Here is a 19,192-nt window from a genome sequence, read left to right as displayed (position 1 = left end):
AGGGCTGTATTTAACATCCAATCAGAAGGCTCGATATTACAGCCAATCAGAGGGCTGTATTTAACAGCCAATCAGAGGGCTCTATTTAACAGTCAATCCAACTGATAAAACTATCACCTGTGATAAAACGAAGGGCGCTATGGTAAATGGCATCCAAAGGTTTAAGGCTGCTGCATTTTGGTAGATGATGCTGTATCACCATAATCAAGTACTGGCATGAAAGTTGATCTGCTTTCTGCTGATTAGAGAATCAAGCAGATCAGCTCAAATGGATTTACATCAACTTTAAGCAGGGCATCTAGTACATTACAAGTAGAAAATGGTTAAAATGAAAACAAAGATTCAAAGTTGTAGAAAACAAAGTAGTTGACTGATCTCTCACCAAGCCAACTGCGGGCTGGGAGATGGGAGTAGTCAACCTTCTGACCAGGGTCACCCAAACGACCATTTCTCTCAAATCATTTTCTAAGCCTGCTGAGATAAAATGCTGGTTAAAGGCATTACTTATATAAGTTGTCTCTGTAATGGGGCCAGAATCTGACAAAACTTCTTTAGGTAGGGATAAAGAGGAATTTCCATGCTTCAGGGAATTAATTGTTTCCCAAATGTTTTAGGATCACCAGCAGAATCCGGAATAGCACTTAGGAAGTAGCTGGATTTAACTTTCTTAATTGATTCTTAATCTATTCTTCAGTTAAATAGAAAGATAATAAAATGAAAATAATTCTGTTTTTCTAGCTTTGGCCCAGGCTTGGTTTCTCAACAAAAGGAGATCTGAGAGTTCTCTTGAATAAGGATTAGATCTATTCTTAGTTCTAAGGCGTTTAAAGTGATCATGTTTGTCTGCCAGAGATATAAACTGTAAATATACAGTAGATGACAAAAGTTATAGAGCCAAATCCGGGTCAGGTATGCAGCTGATGAGGGAAAGATTCGACCAATAAAGATCATGTAAAAGACATTGTCCGCTAAAATGTTTAAAACTTCTTTTTGTAATGAAGTGTGGGGCCGATTTTTTTTCCTTATTATCTCTAATACAAACTATCAGACAGTGATTGCTGATGTCATTTGAAAAGACACCACTGGATATATATTTATAAGGCCTATTTGTTAGAATGATGTCTAGCAGGGTGGATTAATCTGGATTCTTCAAGTTAAGCCATGTTGGTTTTGAGATTAACTGTGATAGTAGTAAACCATTGCACAGGTGTGATTTTATCTGAGGTTGGAGACGACCAATCTAGATTAAAATCACCTATTATTACTACTTACGAATATAATTAAGAGGATAAAAGGGCAGCTAAGGGTACTATGATGAGCAGATGGTGGGCGATACACCCCTATCACAGACCGCTTAGAGTTGTTTCCAAAACACACATTTAGGACTAAACATTCATATTGATTTGGTACAATGGAGGACAGCAGAGCAGATGCAGTAAAACAGGTTTTGCCACCCCTCCACCTCTCCCTGTCCTAAATATGGAATAGTCATTTAAGGACACATCATTCAGGCACTGACAAATTTAGCCATGTTTCAGAGATCACAAAATGTCTGGGTTTGCCTGTTGAACTCATGTGTTGATGAAGTCAATTTTATTTATTAGGCTTTTGGCATTTCAATGTAGGAGTCGAAGCCTATTTCTCATTTTAAAATCATCTGGTGTTTCTAGGGTGGGTAACTCCCCTGAGGCGTAGGCCAATTTGCTCGCCTGTACTGAAACAGTTTTTTTTGGCAGTGAATGGGGGAAATGGATTGGGGTTACCTAAACAGGGCTAGGACTAGTGTGCCCTCACCACTTTAACACCTTCTCCATATTGATAGATAGGATCTCTACTCTTCTGTTGAGTTGTACTCCATCACTTTAAAAAAATGCTGGTCTCTCCCAAAACACAAAATTGTCTACAAATGGAATATGCTCGGTGTTGCAGAATGCTTTCAGCCACCAATGTAGCTGCCATAGCCTGCTGAACCTCATGTCACCTGAGCGTAGCGGGGGTAGCAGACCAGAGATCGCTGTACACTATATCTCTAGATCTCTAATATATGCCATTTAGCTGACGCTTTTATCCATAGCAACTTACATTGCAGTAAGTGCATACATTTTTCAGTATATATATATATATGGTCGCAGTGGGAATCAAACCCACAACCTAAGCGTTGTTAGCGCCATGCTCTACCCACTGAGCCATAGAGGACCTCCCCCCCTTGACTGTGAACAGGATTGAATATCAGGTCACAATCATAATTATCATCTTAATCAATGATTGATATGTTTTGAAGCTTGCTGTTCAACCCGATCCTGTAGTACACTATTATTTTTTTCTAGTGTATATATAGTATGTGTTCTTGCCTTGAACTTTTTTTTGAGAAACAAGAAGTGCTTCTAATGCTGCGGCCACATTTTCCTTCTTTTTCTTTCACATCTTTGGGTTTGTGTTGAGCCCACTCATGGGGTTCATCTTGGCTCTCTAACCCTGTAGTATATCATGCTTATCAATATACTACCTCAATAACACCTTGTAACCGTATTCCAATTACTTTAAGAATAATACACACATCTGCTGCCCCAGACCTTGGGCTCAAAAGTTCTGAACCAAATACATTAGGCCTGTTACCTTTAAAAAAACAAACATCTCTCAAAATAGATTGCCTGATCCAGTTTTTTTAGGATTTGTATCCAATTACACTTTAGGATGTATAGTACAACTCCAGACTCCAATACTTCAGAATCAATCCAGTTACTTTAGGATTTACAGTACAACTCCAGACTCCAACACTCTGGAATCAATCCAGTTTCTTTAGGGTTTATAGTACAACTCTATACTCCAATACTTCGGAATCAATCAATAGGATTTATACTGTCTCTCCTATCCCAACTACTTTAGGGTGAAACTACAACAAATCCATTTACATTAGGATTGGAAGCCATTTGGCATAACAGTCCAAATCTCAAAATATAATGTATTATTAAGGCTGCTGCTTTAAACCTTGTATTCCTGTTGCTTTAGAAATAGACAACAACTAAACATGTCTTGTGGGCCTAGCTGGTCCTGCTCCTATGACTCTGCCATTGCACAGTAGATCAATATCCTGTTGCTTTTGAATTTTCTCTTCCGATTCCAGTACTTTAGAATCCCAACTCCATCTGCCAGTCACTTGAAAGGTTCCAAAAGTGTCCTTTAATTACTAGATTGTTGTACTGAGGAAAATATCCATATGACTCATTGTTACGACTCTAGATCAAAACTTGTCTACGTCTAGGGGGGTGTAGAGGAGTCACAACAAAAGGGAGTTATTGTAGGAATTAAACACACCACAAGCCAACGTAACTAAATTGCAAGTATTTATTTGCTCTGGGCAAACACAAACACAAGACACACGCCAAGGGAAAAAGGGAACTAAGAGCGGTGCCAAAGCAAAGAAATCATAAACAAAAGTGATCCCCTAAACTAGTGCAATAGTAGTCTATACTATCAAGACTACGCTATAATGCTATGCTACACTGGACTAATACATACAGAGGCACCCACTCCTAACCTGGTGAATTGTAACGAGGTAAGCCTACATGATGGAAATGTAAACCCATGGGTCTCTTACCTATTCACCTTACCCCTATGATGTACAAATAACAAAGAAACAAACTACCAGAAAACAAGGTGAGGACTAGAAGAAAAAGTATTAAAAAGAAGACTTCAAAAAACAATGACTACAACCTAACAAAAGAAAACACGATGCAGACTGTAATATGAAGGAGATTCAAACAAACGGTGAGTCGACAGCTAACACACAAGTACAAAGAAACAGATCAACCCCTGAAGGGAAGACAGGAGGAGCAAGAAAACGGACAGCCCTCTGATTGGACAGGAACAGATGAGTGGTGACAGGGTCGAATGGTCAATTGCTGACAGACACCTGAATCTAGAATGATAGGAGAAGGGAGAAACAGAAGAAAACACAAAACACAACAAGGACACATGCACATGCCGGAGTGTGAACGTAACACTCATGTGTTCGATAACAATGTCCAGAATCCAGTTGATGCAACTACTCTTCTTCTTCAATTCCAGGGCTTCGGAAACAAATCCTCCCTGATTACACAATCATCTTCTGGAAATATCCTCACTGGGTGACAGCTTCTGTGTTTAAGGAATCTTTTACTTATATATCAGGGAGAAGAGCAAGTCCATACTCTGGGTCCAGCCGTATGGTCTGAGCCTAGAACTGAGTTTTACATCAGCTCTTGTAGTGTTTTACCCTTTAATCTATCACCCAGTCTGAAGCAGTGTACAAAGTATTAACATCTTCATGTCATACATGTTAATTGGTTTGATAGTTCTTGTCACACTTAACTTGATCACTCACCGTCACAGGATGTTGTGAAAACCAGTTCCAAATGGTTGGTCTGATTAGCCTGTTACCCAACACTACTGCTTCATTCAGTAAAATCTCATCTATGCATCCTCTCTATCTATCTATCTATCTATCTATCTATCTATCTATCTATCTATCTATCTATCTATTTATCTTAATGTATAACCTTCTCTCTATCTGGCTTTCCTACCCTCAGATAATCTACCGATCTATTGTCCAAATCATCTTTAAACGTTTCCACTACCAAAATAAAACCTTATTTCCAGTTCCTAATGGAACTTCTTTTTCTAGTTTCACATATTCATGTTAGATATTCCGGCCTATGCATAATGCATGGCTTTTATTATAACAAATCAGTGGATTATAACTTTGAGTGCTGGGACTACAACTCCCATGAGCACCGCTCTCTCGCTAGAGGAGGTCCAAAGAATTTTGGGGAAAGAATCCCAGGAATTTGTTTCCTGTGAACTTCAGCAAGACAAACGGGACAAGCATAGAAGGCATTGAGCAAGTTCCACGATGATGGACACACAGAACAGTCCTTTTACAGATGGAGGGAGGACAAAGATGAGCGTCTAGGGCACTTCGCCTTTTCTCTGGAATTACCCGTTTTTCCACACAGTTTACGGGGTCGCAGTCATGGCTGAACCCCTCCTGAAACGGACTTTCTCTCGGCTGCGGGGAAAGGAGAGATTCCGTCGAAAAACGGATCCAAAACTCAATGGTAACAGTACAACAACATTTAACGATTTAATTCGTCTGTAAGAATGATTGTTATGCTTTTAAAAGCGTACACACATAACAAATACCCCACTGTATTGAAAGTAATTTCAACACAGATTCAAGAAGGCATACTTTCAAGCCGGAGGGCACATTAAAGTACTGACATTTTCAGGATATGATGGGTCTATTAATGTTATTTAGATTGTTGAACCTCGTTAGTTACATCCACAATGATTTGAAAAAAGGGAACATTGGAATTGGTTATGTTTCGCAATGGAGAAGTCCGCTCTTGTCTTGAGCGTTGTGTTTACATTCTTTCGGGCTGTTGACAAATTGCAACACAGCCAAGAGGACGAGACGGTAGAGGAACAGTACATTTAACAGAATAGAGGAGAACGTTATCTTGAAATGGGCCCTAAAAACTGCATTTGTCTGCAGAAATTAGCGTGTTACATAATTCTGCCTTTAAGCATGCGATAGACGCGACTCAGACAGGGCGGGCCGCCGCCACTCGAACCCGGGTTCCGTGAGACGAGGCTGGCTCCGCCGGCTAGTTTCCTCTCACACACCAATGCACACTTTGCCAATGCAAGTGATGCTGGAGTTTGTATCCCACACCAAGGTCAACACCGACGTCCCTCATCGTTAAGAGAGTCAACGCAGCGAAAGAAATGAATGAAAATCATTGTACGCGAGTCTCCAACACTAAACTCCGTGGTGTTATGCTTGTGAATAACGCCTTTTATAAGAACTTGGATTGGATTTCGCCAGGGCTGGGGTCCAGGTTATTGGGTTGGACACTGTTTGAGAAAGCTGTATTTGTCCCAAGGTTGAAAGGCAATGACAAACATTAGTGTTGAGGCCTGTTTGAATGTGCCAACATTTCGTTTTTCTCTCCTTCTCCCTCGTTTCTGCAGCAGGCAGGCAGTAGAGTGACATCAGTACAAGTTTTCTTTGTACTCCGGTTCACCACAGTTCACTGCTTTGTGAAGAGACTGTTGTTAATGCATTATGGTTGAAAGCAGAGATGCATTAAGAAATTATTCAGCGTTACAAACATTCAACTGGCCTTTTGGTGGAGACGTCATATGTCTAATACTAAGTATTGGGTCATCAAAGGTTGTCACTGTCCCAAACATATCTGTCAGATGAGGATTCTGATTGAACTTCGACTGAAGTCTAGGTCCCTATAAGCTGTTTTCCAGAGCACACATATAGGCACTGATTGTTTCTCCTTCTGACTCCAGGGCACTGGGTATGCTAGACAGGGTATCAAGTTTCTTCCAGCTGTCAATCACATTTTCTCTCCACCACCATCTCTGTTACCTTTTATTGTGTTTGTACATTCTAGAGAACCCTAGCCTCTGTTGTCCCCTCCCTCCCTCTCTTCCACTGCCCCCGCCGGACGAAACGGCTCTGTGTTATGTCTAAAATAGGGAAAGTAGCTTGCTGGCTGGATCACTCTTGGGTGTGTGTGTGTGTGTGTGTGTGTGTGTGTGTGTGCGTGTGTGCGTGTGTGCGTGTGTGTGTGTGTGTGTGTGTATAAACACCATGCCACTTGGACGAGGAGCTATGCGTGCGTGCGTGTGTGTACATGCGCGTCTCTTTATCATCATGTCACTAAGCCTCTCTCAGTGATAAAGACTGAATTAGAAGCCGAGCGTAACAGAAAAGTGGCCTCAGCTCCTTAACCTCTACATCACACCTTCAAATACATTAGAGAACTACTGTACACATTTATACATAATAGTATATATAATATAAGTACATGATGAGAGGGTGTGTGTCCTGTGAGGTTTGTGCTTATGTCCAAATCCAAGTGAAGGAGTACATGTATTCATATATCAAAATCAACCTAGAATCATCATGGTCATCTTTGACAAGGTGTGTGAGTGTGACATTCCAGCTTGTCAGGACACTTTGAACTTGTTGAACTGTCCAGCTGTAGGTCACAGCAGAGGACGACAAGGTGTCCGTCTTACATTGTGTGTGTGTGTGTGTGTGTGTGTGTGTGTGTGTGTGTGTGTGTGTGTGTTGTGCTTGAATGCATGCGTCACCAGCAACTGTCAATAGAGCTCTTTATATGGGTCCATCTGTGAACCACATGAGGTCTAAAAAACAGAAGATTCTTTCTCCCTGTTCCCATAAGTCTTTCTACTACCTCTCTTTCTCTCCTTCTATTTCTCTCTATTACTCTCCCTCCCTTTCTTGCTTTACTTTTCGTGGGTTACTTTGTATTTGCATGATTTCTTTCCAGGTCTTGTGTGGGTCTTTCTGAAAACCTTCAAAAACATCTAATCTACTGTAGCATACATCTGATAAATGTCATATTCTATCACATGCTAGTTCTGCTATTGCTCTATTCGCTCTCCAGGAGAAAAGTCATGTGTAAAAATGTGACCGGTGCCTTGTTAATAAACGCTCAACCTCCACCATTATGTAATGAAAACATTTATTGGCGTAACACAAACAGACTTCCTTGCTCCTCACTTCCTGTCTTTCAATGGAGAAATATTTATATCTATTTTTTTTAATCCTGTTTTAAAAAAAAAAAATTATATAACTTCCTTTTCCGCCACTTCCTGGAGCCTAGCCTGTTTTAGCCATTTCGGTTTTTTTCAGGGACGACCGGAAAGGAAAACATCCTTAAGAAACAGGGTCTTGTTTTAGTCAATGATGTTTGAGTGATTGGTGGTGTACAGGTAAGACTAGAATGATATGTTCTGTGGCTGTGAGAGGAAACCCAAAGCCCGTACTTAAGATATGAAACATACCAGAAGTTTAGTCAGCATTTGGCTGGACTGTAGCTTTCACTGTTATGTTTCAGCATTGGGCACTCTTGAATTGTTATAAATGCCATTTGTACAAATGCTAAAGTGGGGCAATCCAAATGTTTAGATGGCAGTTTCCATGATAACGGTCTTTTCCTCTCCTCCCCCTCCTCCCCCTATCAGATGGAAGGGCTAGAGGGTTCTCATAATTTAGGAGAGAAAAAAATCCTCCCTTCCAAACCAGAGATTTGAAACAGAGAGAGTCCCCAGAGGCCGTGCCCAGATACACTTCAACTGTTTATTTCTCTTCGTCCAGCAACCAGAGCGTGACATGCTGTATCACTCTGCCCTCATTTAAGACTGGAGAAGTGGACTGGAAGAGGGCAATGGGCATACAAGCATACACTCACACACACACACACAAAAATGGGCATTTCACAAATGACTTATAAGGAAACTATAACATAATTCAATTTTTTTACAAGGATTTTCTATTGTGGTCAGAGCAGTGCATTCTGGGAAGCCTGTGCACATCCCAGCAGGATGGCAATAAAAAGCAATTTGGTTGAACCACAGATCTGCCTGGGGCTTTGAGAGAGACGTGTCATTTCCCTCTATTAGATATTTGAGAGCACGTCTTGAAAACGAGGGACGGAATGGAAACTTTTCTGAACCCAAAAAAAGTCCCTAGAAATTTGGAAAATGGGTTAGTTTCCTGGCAAATGTCTTAGTGGACCGATTCTTTCTGGACTGAGTTGTTGGAGAGAAGCCTCTGGTAAGATAGCGTTTTTGGACTCTGGGAGGAGAGAAGCAGCAGAAGATATTGGTATGCACTCTGGCAAGACCCAGACCTAGGCCTTGCACATTAGTATGAGCCTAGAGGGACTAAAGGGGGTGAAGAGAGGGATACAGTAAAGTGGGTTTACTACATTCCTCTAAAGGGTACTTTTACCCTATTCTTTAGTTTCTCGTGTTTTTCTCCAGCTGTACCCAGCCCACAGAGGGGGCTGGTGGAGGCAGAAATTGGAGGATGGGGTATCAAACATGTGAGTTTGATAGCATTCCTCATTCTATCCCATACATTACAATGAGCCTGCACTTTTTTGATGCTATTCCTCATTTCACGCATAACAATGAGCCCATCCTCCGATTTCTACCTCTGACATGCAGCACACAATGGTGCTACTGGCTACGGGTCTGGTGACTCCAATAACAGTCTACTGTAATGGTTCTGTCACCGTAGACTAGAGTACAGAGATGCATTCTAGCGTGCATACTGGGACAACAGACCATAGGCTGATGTGGCGGCACAAATGCGTGCGTTACATTCTGCTGTTGGAGTGAGGGTTAAACAGCGGAGAGGCGTGTGTGTGTGTGTGTGTGTGTGTGTGTGTGTGTGTGTGAGTGAGAGAGAGTTGCCGACAGGTTGCTGCAGAACGAATGAGTGCATGCTTTGTGTGTTTTTGTGTGTGTATTTTAAGGCACAGTGATGAATAGTGAATGGGTGTGTGTGTGTGTGTGTGTGTGTGTGTGTGTTGGGGCCCTAAGCACAGAGTGGTCATTGACATCTGCAGCAGGACAGCTGTTTGTTCTCCCTAGGCCTTGGACCCTCTCTCTCCCTCCCTCCTTTCCCCCCCTCTCTTTACCTTCCCTGTCCCTCTCTCTCTCCCCTTCTTTCCCCCTCTTTTCCCCTATCCCTCTCACTCCCTTCATCTCCCTCTCCCCCCCACTTTCTCCACTCTCTCACTCTTTATTTTCTTCCCTTCCAAACCCAGTGTATAATTCTCCCCCTGTGTGTCCTGACACACAGTATAATACCACAGAAGTTTTGTCTGATCAGCATTATAGAGAATCTGTATATTAATGACAGCTGTGCTATTAATATATCATACGGCTCTCTCTCTACTGTTTTGCTACTCCCCCACCTTCCCTACCCTTCTCTCTCTTTCTCACACACACACACCCGCATGCACACACACACACACACCCCCCTCCCTCCCTCCCTCCCTCCCTCCTCTCTCAGGCCCTCTGATCCGGTGCCTTGGCCTATCTCACAGGGCAGGAAGTCATCGGCAGTCCCAGTGAACACGCTGTAACACTCCACTTCCTGTTGCTGTTGCGGCTGGAGAACAGCCCACAGGGTCTCCTGTCCATTGTGCCAGGGGTTGCGCGGTGTGCTGTCCTCTTGCCTTGTTGGACACCTAACGTATTCCTGTGTAGACTACTGATAGCTTTGAAGGCCGTGGGATAGTTGTCTTGGCACCAAAGTATTCAATGTCTGCTTGATTTAGCTTGGAGTTTGCTCTTTTGGGACTATTTCAGTGTACCAACTAGGCAAATACAATCAGTTGACCCCCCAGGTCAGGTTTCTAGGTCATGGTTTATTATCACAGAGACCGTGTCAAAGACACTTTTCTGATGATGGTGTGTTGATGATGACATTGATGATGATGATGATGGCTGGATGTGGTGTTGTTTTGAAGGTTTTATACCCCTGAGGCATCTGCACAGACTGACCCCATGCACACACACAACACACACACCTAATATACTTTATGAGCTCTACGTACACTCTGTCCTCTCGGATGCTGCATTAGATTTATGGAATTGGTAAAGGATAGAATCCAGTTTGGCATACAGACACACATGGCTGAAGCAGATATTCTACATACTGTCAGTCACAAGGCTTATACAGAAACTCATGAGGGGGGAGAAAGAGAGAGAAGGGGGAACAGGAAAAAGAAAAGAGAGGGAGCAGGGAAGGAGGGAGAGAGGAAGGAGAAGGAAGAGAAAAAGAAGAGTGGGGGAGAGAATTCCAGATGTGCAGGATGTCAGAGAGGGAGAGAGGGAGAGAGCGAGAGAGAGACTTATTTAACAAACCACTAAATATTCAACCCTTTACTCCTCTCCTCTTCTCCTCTCCTCTCTAGTGGTTTATGGTTCTTCATTTGTTCTCTCGCTTTTTTTCTGCTCGGCTGTCTTTTTTCCCTTCATGAGTCATTGAAGACAGAAATGCATGTGAAAAATGTTGTTCTTGGGAGTAAGTCACACAAATCAAGCCCAGTAAATGCTACTGGCCTTTTCCAAAGCATTTGGTTTTGCAATAGCTACAGCTAACTTGTTTATCCCGGATTCAATTTGGTGGCGCTCTATTAGTTTACTGTGTCTTCTTTCAAAAGGTCACTACTCCTTTACTCCTTTAGAGACCAAATAAGGCCTTTATTCACCCAGATAAATTATATTAATAGCAGTCTGTTTTTTTCTTTCTATTTAGAAATCCAAGCGAAGAGCGACGTCACCCAAAGCTCTTTGCCATCGTCGTTGTCGACGTCAACGACAGCAGAGGCGGACTCTCCGCCTGTAGACGATGTCACCCCACGGACTCAGATAACAGTTGCCAAAAAACAGCAATGGGCTAAACTGGCCTCCACATCCAGGGACCCACCCAGCATAGAGGGATCTCACAGCCTGACCTACAGGGCTCAGGACTGTGATAGCAGCTCAGGAAAGACCCAGGCTTCGAAACAGGCCTGGAGCCAGAAGACATTGGCCGAGGATGGTCTACAAAGGAGATGTAATGTTTTTGAATGGGAGCAGAGGCACTGTAGCGCTAGCGCCCCCTGTGAGTCTTTCAGTGTCAATACAGGTGTACCAGAGCTCACCACTCCAGTTGGGGGGTTTGCCGAGGTCTGCGTCACCTCCTCCAGCACGGTGAAGCTCTCCGGCCAGGGGGCCTACCTCCAGACCCTGGACAGGAGCAGCCGAGCCTGGGTGCTCTCCACAGGAAAGCCCCAGACTTCGGAGGAGGCCTCCCGCCTCCTGCCCAACTGCCTCACAGAATCGAGGCAAGGCCCAGAAGGGGAGAACAACATTTGGTACAACCCTATTCCTGAAGAGGAGTATATTCGTGTTGGAGGAGGAGGAGGAGGGGATGGGAGGATAGATCGAGAGAACCCCTGGAGGAGGAGAGAGGTGGAGGGATTGTCGGAGGCGATGAGGGACCACCAGACCAGGAGTCAGAGGCGGGCAGGGGTGATGGGCAGCCCAGGCGCCAGCGGTGGGGCGTCTCGGTTAGAGCGCCATGCCGCCCTGTGCCCGTCAGGAGGGTCGAGCCCCGGGAGTGCCCATCGCGCCAAAGACATCACTGTGGAGAACCCAGGTCAGGCAGCAACACTCCCCATTGTAGTCACATACTGGACATAAACTAGCTACTATGGTGCACATCACCATAGTCCATTTTGGAGAGCTGTACACAAACTATGATGATATTAGCTGTGAACAAAAATAAACACACATTGTCTTAACACACGTGCAGATCATTTTCAGTATGAGTTTACTGTCATCTCTACTGCCTCTGTTCATGATCTTTCTTTTCCTTTCTCTCATTTCCCCTCTACTCTCCATCTTTCTCAGATGCAATTCAGCCGGTGGTCCAGTGTGAGCTGGTGTCTGCAGCCGTTGCAGCAGGGGGCGTTCCCGGTTCGGGTGGGGGTGGAGACAGCCCTGGAGCCCAGAAGAAAGGCAGCATGATGGACAGGATCCGGTCCCCCGGCACGGTCCGCAAACTCTCCATGAAGATGCGGAAGCTCCCGGAGCTCCGTCGCAAACTCAGCCTGCGCTCTTCCTCACGCTCCCATCGGCACGGCAATGGCCCGACAGCAGCCACCGGCGGAGGAGAAGGCGACGGGACGTCCCCGCCCACCGGCCGCAAGGAGTCCTCGTCCAACAATGTCATCAGCCGCTACCACCTGGACACGAGCGCACCGGCGCGACCACAGCGCCGATCCTCCAGAGGGCGCTCTTCTGCCAGCAAGGGCGGCTACCTGAGCGACGGGGACTCCCCGGAGCTCCTGCCCAAACAGGGGGGAGCCCACTCAGCCCAGAGCACTCCCCCTCCACCCCCCCACTCCAGCCAGGACGGCTCAGCCACTGACCTGAGCGCCTTCAGGCTCTACTCTCTGTCGGACCAGCCCAGGTGTGCCCAGCGCGTTTCGGGCCTGCTCACGGTGCACCTCCTGGGGGTGGAGGAGCTGCTGCGCTCCCCGAAGGCGGACGCCAACAAGGAGGTGTTCTGTGCCATCCAGGTGGACGGGGTGACGCGTGCCCGCACCTCCCTCCTGACCTGCCGCGGGTCATCCCTGTCCCTCAACCACACCTTCAACCTGGAGCTGGAGAGGGCCCGGATTCTCAAACTGGTGGTGCTCACGCCGCATCCTGGGAGCGCCAACCAGAGCAGCAGCAGCAGCGGCCTTGCCGCGCCAACCCGTAACAGGGTATGCTGTCTGGGTGGAGTGTCCATCCCCCCTCTGTTCAAAGGTAAGAGGACCACTCAGAAGGTTTAAAAAATGACTTCTGAGCAGTCGTCCTCATACTATCATAAGGGTATGTCATACCTGTGTGTTTAATTTGGTCTGGAGGTATATTCATCGTAATCCTTGTTTCCTCCCTTCTGTCCCTCTTCTTCCTTTTCTCTCTCTCTCTTTCCTCTCTATCCCACCTCCCCCTCCCCCCCACCCCCACCATCCAGCCTCTCGCTCCCAGCAGCTATGTGTGAAGCTGGAGCCACGGGGGCTCCTATACGTGAAGCTGACCCTGCTGGAGCAGTGGGAGGCCCCCACCCCCCGACCCAGCGACCTGCATCCCCCCAACGTGTTTGGGGTGGAGCTGCGCCACCTGGTAGACAAGGAGAGCTCTGTGGCGCCGGTGCCCTTGCTCATCCAGAAGAGCGTGGCTGAGATTGAGAAGAGAGGGGTGAAGGTAACACTACCAGTCTTTTCTTCTCACTGCATTCGGAGAGCCTGAGGAAATTCGAGGCAGAAGTGCGTTAGCGAAGGGTAGAGAGGTGCTTGCCACACCAATCAACAGGCAGCTCAGGTTGATTGGCTAACATTTACTAATTTGTTCTTCTTAAGAGTTACAAAAAACGGGAGGGGTTGTTGTTCTCGAAACACCACTTCTGCTCAAAGCCAATGAAAATGTCACCTCACAGCCAGCGCTCCATTTGAACAATTTCTCCAGACCTTCAAAGGAGGCGTGAGAGCAACGTGATTTGGACGTATAGCTATGTAAGATTAGGTAACACTAAACAAGTACAATAATATATCAAAGCATTATTGTGTCCTCTCATATATATCATATATTTCTGGCTGAGTTTCCTGAAAGCTCTGCAACCATTGTTAGTCAAGGGATAGGTGGGCAACGGATGTCAAATTGATCTTAGCGCTACAAAGCTTTCAGGAAAACACACCTAGGTACAGGAGGAGGAGGCGTTGAGGAGGTGTTGGTTGTTTTGCGTCTGCAGGTGGTGGGCCTGTATCGTCTGTGTGGTTCAGCCGCCGTGAAGAAGGAGCTAAGAGACGCCTTCGAGAGGGACAGTGCCGCTGTCACCCTGAACGAAGAGCTGTACCCCGACATCAACGTCATCACAGGTCAGTCCTCATACCAGGTTTAGATAGGATAGAATATTGTGATATTTCAAGCATATCGTGATATTGTTGTCTTACAACGAAAAAAAGTTAAGTCATATTGTGAATACAAAAATTTCACTATCTCCCAACCCTACCTCATACTATACTAAACACCAAGATATGTCATTGGTAAGCCCCCATGCTAAAACCCATGTCATATGTGTCCGGCAGGGAAAAAAAGAGCATACAATTTACAATGAAGTGGTCACAATGCATGAGCTAATGTTTCACTAGAGATGGGGAGGACATGTTTAGCAAAAAAGCTTTCAACAGTTAAGTTGAGTTAAGTTGTATGAATTGCACAAAAAAAGAGGAATCTCATAGCCTCTGTCCAAAGTGGGATTAGACAATGGGCTAAGGTGTGGATTTTGAAACACAGCTAAAGACTTCTCCACTCTATGAGGTGAATGACCTCACGATGAGGGATAATACCGTTTATTGTTTTGTATCAACAACCAGATGCTGTGATGTGTTATTGTTCAGGCATTCTGAAGGACTACCTGCGGGAGCTGCCGTCCCCCCTGATCACTAGGACCCTGTATGAGGTGGTCCTGGAGGCCATGGCTCTGAGGCCTCCCCGTGCGGCCGACCCCCAGCGCTCGCACACCACACCAGCCTTACTGCACTGTCTGCCTGAGCCAGAGAAGGTAGGAGTCTCTCTCTCTCTCTCTCTCACTCACCCACCACCTTTCTCTCTCTCTCTCTCACGCACCACCTCTCTCTCTCTCTCACCCACTACCTCTCTCTCTCTTGCTCTCTTACTCACTGTCTCTCTCTCACTGCCTCTTTCTTTCTCTCTCTCTCACTCTCTCTTCTATATCACATCTCCTATTGATATACACTGCAATATATCCTCCTTTCATCTCCTCCTCAACTCTTTTTCACTGTGTGATGGCTGAGCAATGAACAGTAGAAAGAACAGTACGGAAAAATCAACCTTTTATTAAAGACCGAGAGAGAGACCGAGACCAGACTCTCTTACCTCTGCCAGCTAGCAACAGAACAGAATGTTACAGCGCTGCTCTTTAGACCAAACTCTCCTCGACTCCTCTCTTATTGGCTAATCCAATGTTTGTCTGTCCTGCTCCCGCTCCAAAAAAGCTTAACCTTGTGTTGCCCACTCGGCTCCAAAATAAACAGGATTAGATTATCAGCCTCCTTTCCCTTATAGGAGAAGAATGCTCAGAGATCTCTGATCTGAGTCAAATACAGTACATATGTCAACTATGTTTAAGCCCTTGAGCTGAGCTTGATTCTCACACACACACACACACACACACACACACACACACACACACACACACAGTGATGATGATCTCTAATGACCATGTCTATGTGAATTGTATTAGATGTTTATTTTTCAATCAATCTTACTTTCAAGGATGTGACATACATTTGACCCAGATCTGGCCTTCATTGTGGACCAGGACTGGACTACCAGACTGCCCCCTGTTGGTTGGCCCTTATACCTCACTTCCTTTACCTTGTGGGTGTGGTAGCTTAGCAGTAACATGCCAGACCTCTGCACACACACATGCATCTCTCTCTCTCCTCCTCTGTATTCCCTATCTACTTTCCATCTGTCTCTCTTCTCCTCTGTATTTCCTGTCTCTCTCCTCCTCTGTATTCCCTCTCTACTTTCCCCCTGAAAAAACAACAACAACATCATCTCCTCCTTCTTGTTCCTGTCCTGCAGGCCACCCTCTCCCTGCTGCTGGACCACCTCAGCCTGGTGGCCTCCTACAGCGACTCCAACAGGATGACCTGTCAGAACCTGGCTGTGTGCTTCGGCCCCGTGCTGCTGACGCCCAGCCAGGAGTCCTGGGTGCCCAGCGCCCCTGGTGGCCAGAGCGGGCAGGGCGGCCACTCCGGGCGAGGGGGGCGGAGCTTTGCGCACAGCGAGGAGATCGCCAGCGCCGTGGACTTCAAGAGGCACATTGAGGCCCTGCATTACCTACTGCAGCTCTGGCCCGGTAAGTGTGCGTGCGATCTGCAAGAGAACCAGAATACATCAACTGGTACGGTGAGTACTATAGAAATGGACCAACAACCAAATAAAGAATTGAGTTTTAACACTATTCTTCCTCCTTTTCCCTTCTCTCCAGTTCCCACAGACGCAGTGACTGATGAGCGTCAGATCCACCCTCCTCGTCTAGAAGCCCCCCCCTCCCCTCCTAGCCCCGTCCCCCAGAACCCCCTGAGGCACAGCTGCCAGCACCTGCCCCTGCGCCTGGACCTCCCGCAGGACGCTGTGGTGTCACGGCGTGGGCGGGGCCGCCTGGAGAGCCCCCCCTGTAATCGGTACGCGGGGGACTGGAGCGTGTGCGGGCAGGAATTCCTGTCCGGAGGAGACGCCGATTACGATGAAGTGGCCGGGAGTGACAGCGAGGAGGAGGAGGAGGAGGAGTTGGAGGTGAAGAAGGCGGTGGAGTGGGCTCCCTATGTCGATGACTTTGCCCTGGATTTCGACGCTCCGTTCACCTGCAGACTGAGTCTCAAAGACTTTGACACCCTCATCTCTGACCTGGAGAGAGAGCTGTCCAAGCAGATTAACATCTGTCTGTGAGAGAGAGAGAGAAGGCCAAATGACCAAAGAAAGACGACAAGCAACGGTATTTGCTTCAGTCATTTTGAAATGTATTTAATTGTTCCAATATGTATAAACTGACCGCTTTCTGGCGTTATCTTGTTATTCCAAATGCTAAATCTCAAAAGCAAGAGTCCCAAAATAACAGAAACATTCCACCGTTTTTGAAAATTCTACCTGTAAGCGGCACCCTAAGACACCAAAAAATCCTTGACAATCCATTGTTGCGTAAATGAGTTAGTTGACTAGTTTTTATGCCTTTACTGACATTTTGACTGTTTTGATAGAAGTGTTCAGCTATCAGTCAAATGCTTGTGCCAAAATCTATTTATTTATTTCTCCAACTGAAATTCTAAAACCATTCTAATTGGTTTATGAGTGGAAGGATTTGTGGACGTAATGGAAAATGTTTTTTGGTTCCTCAGAAATCCAGTCGAGAATGAAGGACAGATAGAAAATGTAATTGTAACTTTTTTTCTGAAAAAGAATGCATTGAAAATGTATATCCTATGAAATTTAATAGGATGTCAAAGATATGCTCAAGTATTAACGGATGGTCTTTTGCACAGTAGATGTATACACACCACTCCTTGCCAAAGATGATCATGGTGATTCCAGGTTGACTTTGATACCTGAATGTGAATTTACTGCGTTGGATTTAGACATAAGCACAAGCCTCAGTGTTTTGTTTTGGGATCACGTTCTCTGATTAACTTTACCGGCTGACCAAAGACTCATTATACAACTGTCTTGCACTTCTGTACTTAGTAGAAAATGTAATTATTTGATGTTGTATTTGCTGCTTACTCTGTTATAATGCAGTATGCATTGTTGCTGTTTTCAGCTGAATTATTTTGATATTTGTGCACGGTACCATATATTTTGCCAACTGTGATTTTTGAAGCCACAGAAGGAATGAAATGGCCATATTCAAGAGCAATTAGCTCCTTATGTTGTTTTGTACATTGTTGTTTAGATAAACAGTATTACTTGGTATTGCACAACTACAATAAGCACTTACATTTTTTAATGTCCTATGCATATCTGTAACCAAGTGTTCAAGTACACTATTCTTGTTATAAACTGGGCATCATTTGCCAGTCAGTGTTATCAACCAAAAAAATAAAGCACAGTATTATATTTACAGATGAGTTGTTTAAATATGCACCTTAAATGTGGTGTGAGTGTTGTTGCTAAAGATAATTCATTTCCATTCATCATGGACTTCTTTTTGCCAAAAAGTAAAGTAGTCAATGTCACTTTGGTCTTCAAGAGAAGCCTTTACATAACTGAATCAGCCTCCACAACAACTCTTTGTCACACACGTACATAGAGAGCATAGTGTATCCACAAAGACCTCAGGTTGGTAATAGAAAATGTCTGGCCTCTGTTGCTTTTACCTTGGTTTTGTCAGGGACAAAGCTCAAATAGACCAAGTCAGACGTTATATAAACCAAATACACTCACCGACCACTTTATTAGGTACACCTGTTCAACTGCTCGGTAACGCAAATATCTAATCAGCCAATCACATGGCAGCAACTCACTGCATTTAGGCATGTAGACATGGTCTAGAGACGACCTGCTGAAGTTCAAACCGATCAGAATGGGGAAGAAAGGTGATTTAAGTGACTTTGAACGTGGCATAGTTGTTGGTGCCTGACGGGCTGGTCTGAGTATTTTAGAAACTGCTGATCTATTGGGATTTTCACGCACAACCATCTCTAGGGTTTACAGAGAGTGGTCTGAAAAAGAGAAAATATCCAGTGAGCGGCAGTTCTCTGGGCGAAAATGCCTTGTTGATGCCAGAGGTCAGAGGAGAATGGCCAGACTGGTTCGAGATGATAGAAAGGCAACAGTAACTCAAATAACCACTTGTTACAACCAAGGTATGCAGAAGACCATCTCTGAACACATCAAACCTTGAAGCAGATGGGCTACAAAAGGGGGTCCAACCCAGTACTAGCAAGGTGTACCTAATAAAGTGGCCGGTGAATGTATAGCATCAACATGCTACAGCTGGTGCTAACCTGAGTACATGGAGCATGTGTGCTTCTTTTGAGGACAAGTCTGTAGTTGTCCATCTGTGTGAGAACAACTCATTTAGGAGGTCACTGCTAGTGCATGAGGCCCCCTTTTCAGGAATGTGACACGTCTGCAAACCAGGAAGAGCTCAGTGAGACTGAATTCAGAACTACATGTAAATGGAGCTACAATGTCATTATCAACGGCCCATCCCAGTCTGAACCAAACACACTTTAAACAAGTGGTA

At 45.2% G+C, this 19,192-nt stretch overlaps 2 protein-coding genes across 3 annotated transcripts; both read left to right on the top strand.

Moving 5' to 3' along the window:
- Positions 1-4,869: 4,869 nt before the first annotated feature.
- On the top strand, positions 4,870-11,817 carry LOC310817593 (uncharacterized protein; the record flags this gene model as incomplete). The annotated part of the gene is made up of 2 exons (XM_083688231.1): positions 4,870-5,096; positions 11,141-11,817. Coding segments are annotated over exons 1-2 (762 nt in total), but the record flags the coding sequence as incomplete, so codon positions are not given.
- LOC310816940 (rho GTPase-activating protein SYDE1-like) lies at positions 11,770-18,064 on the top strand. Of its 2 annotated transcripts, none has more exons than XM_083687306.1 (7): positions 11,770-12,025; positions 12,280-13,182; positions 13,394-13,623; positions 14,168-14,294; positions 14,817-14,980; positions 16,030-16,306; positions 16,439-18,064. In XM_083687306.1, exons 1-7 carry the CDS (start codon positions 11,860-11,862, stop codon positions 16,897-16,899), a joined length of 2,328 nt encoding a protein of 775 aa, XP_083543432.1. In that variant the 5' UTR covers positions 11,770-11,859; the 3' UTR covers positions 16,900-18,064. The 2 variants fall into 2 exon arrangements, with proteins under 2 accessions (XP_083543432.1, XP_083543431.1); XM_083687305.1 differs by having other exon boundaries at positions 14,793-14,980.
- The last annotated feature ends 1,128 nt before the right edge of the window (positions 18,065-19,192 follow it).

This window comes from Argentina silus (assembly GCF_951799395.1).
Source record: "Argentina silus genome assembly, chromosome: 16".
Lineage (NCBI taxonomy): Eukaryota > Metazoa > Chordata > Actinopteri > Argentiniformes > Argentinidae > Argentina > Argentina silus.
This window is presented reverse-complemented; position numbering and strand designations above follow the sequence as displayed.

What these genes read in the sequence shown, in the direction of transcription:
- LOC310816940 (XM_083687305.1), top strand. Translation starts at nt 11,860, where the DNA reads ATGAGGGACCACCAGACCAGGAGTCAGAGGCGGGCAGGGGTGATGGGC. An exon ending in CATCCCCCCTCTGTTCAAAG is followed by an intron (nt 13,183 to 13,393) that starts GTAAGAGGACCA and finishes CCCACCATCCAG; the next exon opens with CCTCTCGCTCCCAGCAGCTA. An exon ending in GTCTGCCTGAGCCAGAGAAG is followed by an intron (nt 14,981 to 16,029) that starts GTAGGAGTCTCT and finishes CCTGTCCTGCAG; the next exon opens with GCCACCCTCTCCCTGCTGCT.